Genomic DNA, 6,365 nt, shown 5'->3' on the forward strand with positions numbered 1-6,365 from the left:
CAATTTCAACAACCCTATGAACTTATATTATCAGTTATATGTCATTTAGCATGCCAAAAACGTTCACCTTTAATCATACCAAAACATAACTTCAATCGTTCATAACTTAAGTTCTATAAATCGAAAACATATGATATCTAAACGAAAAGTTAATAATTTTTCAAGCTCTTTTCAAATATTATCATGCCAAGAACAGATTGTAAACTCAACTTTCCCAGATTAGCAATATCAAATACGAATTTTCAAACCAAAATCAATTAATTACAATTTTTGATCTAGAAATCGAAATCACGCAATATCTATATGAAAAATTAACTACTCTTCGATAGAAATTCAATTATGAACTTTGATTAACTGTATTTAATATGTAAGAATGAGTTCATATCAGTTCAAAAATGGGATTTCATTATAACTACTCAAATGATCAATTAAACACCATTTCATTTGTAAATATTCAAGGACTTGAGCACTAGACACTATATCTACCCTAATATGTATCAAAAATATGAAAACTCAAAAATTAGAGTTTTTAAAACTTACCCTAATCAAGAAATTATTGGTATAGATGTGTAGAGCTCTTCGAGAAGAGTCCGAATATGTAAACGATTTTATGATCAAGTGATTTCTTGAAGGTGTTATTGAGGAAGGAAGATCGATGAAGATGATGAATAGTAGATGGGTGTTCTTAAGAGAAAAATTGTTTACGTGGTTGTTTGATGAAATAAATCCGATATAGATAATATAGATAAGATAGAGTCACGAGTAAATATCTATCTCAATAATAGATATCACGGGTATTAACTGTATAGTCACGGGTATAGATATATCATGGGTGTAATATTAAATAAACACGGGTTATAAATTTTTGTAGTCACGGGTTTACTAGTAAGAAATATAGATATAATATATAGTCAAGGGTAATTAACAATGGCATTTACGGGTATCCCTAAAATATATATATTAGATATTTATTAGATTTTTATCCGTTATCTAAAACCCAATGTATTTTGCCTTAACATGTTTCTGTGATTGATAAATTTTATATTTAAAAAAAATACATCTATGTATATTATTCGAAACCTTTTATATTTAATTCCAGTCAATTATTAAGATTATGTTTAAATATCACTATAATATTTAAATTATATGATAGAGTAATTATAATGTTTATAAGTCATGTGTTACGTAAATTATGGGAGTAGTTGGCAAGTGGGTTGCGAATTTTTATATCCATTATATAATATAAAATATTATAATAATAAACTGAATTATTAGTTTGAATTATTAAACCGAATTATTAATTTGAATTATTAATTCATTTATTAGTTTGAATTATTAGTGTATAAAACTATATATCTAGAAACGTTCGCATAATACGCGTATAAATACTTGTTGAATAAAAATATAAGTATCATCATCCTACTTAATTAAAATAATTTTCAAAACTCAATTGTTATATAACCTAATTATTAAAATTAATAATCATACATTTTGTTGTCTTAAAATATATATATATTTTTTTTTCGTTTTCACTAACCGTAGTGTTTTCAAAAAAAAAAAATGTAACTAATATTAATAGTAGTATATTATAAAAAAAAAATTTACATATAAAATTGTAGATTTTAAGTAACGGTTGTTATGTTTTTTAACGAAAAGTTAACGGAAAAAGTCGGGTTATTACAGTTACCTCCAGTACGTGAAGTAGAGTATAAAATCGATTTAGTTCCAGGTGCTACGCAAGTTGCAGAAGCTCCTTACAGATTAGCTCCGTCAAAAATCCGAGAAATGATGTCTCAGATACAGGAACTGTTAGATAAGGGGTTTATTCGACCAAGTTCTTCACCGTGGGGTGCTCCTGTTTTTTTTGTGAAAAAGAAAGATGGGTCGCTTCGTATGTGTATAGATTACCACGATCTGAATAAGAGAACAATAAAGAATAAGTATCCGTTACCGAGAAGAGGTGATTTATTCGATCAGTTACAGGGTGCTTCTTACTTTTCAAAGATTGATTTATGTTCAGGGTATCATCGGGTACGTGTTGCAGAGACTGACATGCCGAAAACAGCGTTCAGAACAAGATATGGTCATTATGAATTTCTAGTTATGCCATTCGGGTTAACGAACGCGCCAGCAGTGTTTATGGATCTAATGAACAGAGTGTGTCGTCAGTATTTCGACAAGTTTGTGATTGTCTTCATAGATGATATTTTGATATATTCAAAAACCGGGAAGGATCACGCAATACATTTGAGGTTGGTATTAGAACTTCTGAAACAGGAACAGTTGTACGCTAAGTTCTTTAAGTGTGAATTTTGGTTACGGGAAGTGCAGATTCTGGGCCACGTAATTTGTGAGCAGGGTATTAAAGTGGATCAATCCAAAATAGAGGCCATAATGAATTGGAACTCGCCGAAAACTCCGACAGAAATTAAAAGTTTTCTGGATTTAGCAGGTTATTACCGCTGGTTTATCAAAGACTTCTCTAAAATAGCAGGTCCATTAAATAAGTTAACCAGAAAAGATGTAGCCTTTCGATGAACTGATGAACAAGAAAAGGCTTTTCAGACTCTCAAACAGTTGTTATGTCAAGCGCCGGTTTTAGCTTTACCAGAGGGATCGGAAGATTTTGTGGTTTACTGTAATGCGTCACGCGCTGGTCTGGGTTGTGTTTTGATGCAGAGAAATAAAGTTATAGCATATGCTTCACGACAATTGAAAGATCATGAACGAAATTACCCTACTCATGATTTAGAATTAGCCGCGGTTGTTTTTGCTTTGAAGCTTTGAAGACACTATTTGTATGGTACGCATTGTGAAATCTACTATAAAAAAAAAAAAAAAAAAAAGGTATTCAGAATACATGACATCACTTCAAAGAAATATGTTCACACACACTAAAAAAAAAAAAGGTATTCAGAATACATGACATCACTTCAAGGAAATATGTTCACACACACTAAAAAAAAAAAAAAAAACAAGGTATTCAGAATACATAACATCAGTTCAAAGAAATATGTTTTCACACACTAAAATTACAAGAAAAATCACAAAAAAAGGGTAATTCATACGAGTAATACATAACATCAATTCCGCCGGGGGATATACTTCGTTAAATTGCTTATGTTGCTGAACCGCTTCGTTAAAAAAACAGGGTATTAGTCTATTATCAGTTAGTTACACACGTGTCCAAGTTGGGAAACCTTCCTTTCCCATTATTTGTAATATCCTGACATCTGCTCTCTGTATCTTAAAACACTCTTTTCCTTGTGAAGTAACTTTTGGGCAATCCGTCATGTACAACACGGATAACAATTTGCAACCATTACCTAAAGCTAGTAATCCTCTATCACAAAGGTCCCCTGATTTGTTCACATGTAGTCTCTCCAAATTTTGACAATTCGATCCAATCGAAACCCAATCAGGGAGCCCGATTCCACTACAACAATCAAAGCTCAACTCTTGAAGATAAGGACACCCTTTCGATATTTTCATGATGATGCAGTCGTCCATAACAAAGAACAATTTCGAAAAAGTTAGGATTTTAAGATTTTTAGCAATGCCTGAACCGATTGCCGCACAACCGATTGCAGCCAAACGACGTTGATTCTCATTAAGGTAACCACAATGATAAACTTGTAGATACTCAAGACCGCCTCCACTTAAAAGTCCATTCGGGTAAAGGACGTGTGAATCGGCTTCTAAATAAGTCAAAGTTGACGAAAAACCTTGTTCGGATCTTACTCCAACAACTTTGATACAACTAAACATCTTGAGTGCTCGAAGTTGAGGACAATTCTGTTTAAGAAGCGAAATTCCAGTGTCTGTTACGTTCTGGCAGCCAATAAGAGACACATTCGTTAACAATTTATTAGCATATTTGGTTAATGTTTCCAATCCATTGTCCGTAATGGTAGCGAAAGAAAGTTGAAGAGCCGCCATATATGGCGGTGACCCAAAATGCATATAACGTTTAAGGCATTCACCAAGCACAATCGACTCGCAACGGTTGTATGAATTACGTAACACGGTTGAGGTTTTAACATCATCCAAGCATTCACAACTTAAAATTGCGGCATAAAGAAAACGACGGCACGTTCGTCTAAAAGACCTTTCATGACTCACTCGGAATAGTTTCCGGTAAATGAGGCTCAGAAGGTCATCCGGAAGCTGTGTAATTAGACACAACCCCTGTTTTCCATCTTCGCTATTAACATCCATTCCATTTATCTGTAAACAACTCTCCATCAATATCAATATCTGACTGTAGATAGATCAAAAGGAAAAACAACAGTAACTAAATCAGTTAAATTGCATTGCATCATTTAATCAAAGAATACAATACAAACCCTAATTATAATTATAACTATAATTATAATTAATTTGGTAAAACAATTACCTGTTTAAATCCTAGGTGAAACAATAGACAGTGAAAAAAACAATACATATATATTATTAAACACACTACGATTTCAAAGAAGAAGAAAAAAAATGTATGAAGATTAAAGTTATTTCCTTTTACCCGTTAAAGAAGAAAAGAATTAATCTTGTAAGATATACCACCAATGGGTTACAGATCAACTACAATTATGCAAGGCTTTATATCAACAAACAAATTGTAATAAATATTATCAAATACTGTAATAAAGAGATCACAATCACATGACTCGTCAAGTTCAACTATATCAATTCACAATTAACTTCCGGTAGACAAGTCTAGTACCGAGTAGTATTAGACAGCAAATTTTCCAAAATCAACATATAAATAAATAAACCAAATCAAAAAAAATCTGAATCTAACATTACATGTGATCGAGTAATTACCTTTAATCGATTACGCTTACCCAGATCGAGATTGAAAAAGTCCAACACATTTTTATTTTTCACCAGAAAGAAAGATCTCGTTCGTTTATACAGTAATTATGATTTTGATTAAAATTCAAATTGTTTAAATCGATTACCTGGTCGGGACTGAAAGAGCCGCAGTCCAGTTCTTCTAACAGATACGAAGTACTTGTGTTTCGCAACTGCTTTCGTAGAATTTAAGGATATAAGAATTGTCGATCTATTGAAACCTAAAGTACAAATAAAGTTCAAATTTCGTATATGGGCTTTTAATAATAATCAATCAATCTCGCAAGCCCAACCTCAGGCCCCTTCTTAGATTAATATAATTATTCATTTTAATCCAAAATTTAAGTTGAGATTTAAGAGATAAATCTCAAGCTTTAGATTAATATAATAATTGAATAAAATTAAAAAAACAGGACAATCACATGTGATTGGCTAGGATTTAAAATTAGCGGGCAATCACATGTGATTTCATGACAATCACATGTGATTTTAAAGATTCAATCACATTTGATTATATAAGATCTCAACTTAAATTTTGAATTCAAATGAATATTTCATTAATTCTAGTTATATTATTATCTGCTTGTTAATTCCCGTAAATTCGCTATGTTATATAAAAGTAAAAACTAGGACATGGATGACATATACTTGGTCGATCTAATAAACTAGTAAGAATTATGATAGCGATGACACGGTTCTATTAGAATCATTGAAGCACTCGGAAGAAGCAATCACAAAATCAACTTTCAATCGCCATGAACAATCGCCATGAACAGGCAGAGAGAAAAGAATTTTGTATCATGAACCGATGAAAAAAGTGAGAAACTGATGGGTATATCACCAACCACGTGTCTCATTATTGTATTAGGAACACTAGGTAACGACAATTTTAGACGCAAAATTGAGATCATTTGATAAACAAAACGACAATGGCATGTTGGGCTGATATAATTTATATAAATGCATTTACTATCACGGTTTTAACTAACGTATATTTACATGTATATCAAGGATAGATATTTTATTGTATATGAAATATATATACATGGTTTTAATTTTAAAACTACATGTTTTTTGTTTTCCTATGCATGATGAATCGAGTACTACATAAAACAGATACAACGTGGTTTAATACATGTTTCTTTACTAAGGTTACGCACAAATAAATAGTACAAGTACGTACAATATATAATATACGCGTAATTATTTTGCACTAAAAGTGTTCCTTTTGTTTAACGTTGACAAACGTCAGTTAAAATGAAATAAAAAGTGACCAAGAAGACCAAAACGTCTTGTGATAAGATGATCAACCATAAAAACTTGTAAACATCAATTGTATGAAGTAAATCTTTAAAATTCAGATACCGTTAAAAATTAAACGTGGGCTTCTCGAACGATTAGTTTTGTGAGCTATCAATTACCTTATACAAATATGTGCAATTAACAGTTTAGTGTTGGTGAAAACCGAGAATTGTAAAAAACGACATGATTGTCTTAGATTTCTATTAATCATC

At 31.5% G+C, this 6,365-nt stretch overlaps 1 protein-coding gene across 1 annotated transcript; it reads right to left on the reverse strand.

Annotated features, from left to right (window-relative positions):
* Window positions 1-2,916: 2,916 nt before the first annotated feature.
* Window positions 2,917-5,029, reverse strand: LOC139862696 (F-box/LRR-repeat protein 12-like). Its single transcript, XM_071851319.1, has 2 exons — window positions 4,959-5,029; window positions 2,917-4,227 (listed from the first exon to the last, which is right to left on the reverse strand). The coding sequence occupies exon 2, from the start codon at window positions 4,216-4,218 to the stop codon at window positions 3,175-3,177; it is 1,044 nt and encodes a 347-aa protein (XP_071707420.1). The 5' UTR covers window positions 4,219-4,227; window positions 4,959-5,029; the 3' UTR covers window positions 2,917-3,174.
* Window positions 5,030-6,365: the final 1,336 nt, after the last annotated feature.

This window comes from Rutidosis leptorrhynchoides, chromosome 8 (genome assembly GCF_046630445.1).
Source record: "Rutidosis leptorrhynchoides isolate AG116_Rl617_1_P2 chromosome 8, CSIRO_AGI_Rlap_v1, whole genome shotgun sequence".
Taxonomy (NCBI): domain Eukaryota; kingdom Viridiplantae; phylum Streptophyta; class Magnoliopsida; order Asterales; family Asteraceae; genus Rutidosis; species Rutidosis leptorrhynchoides.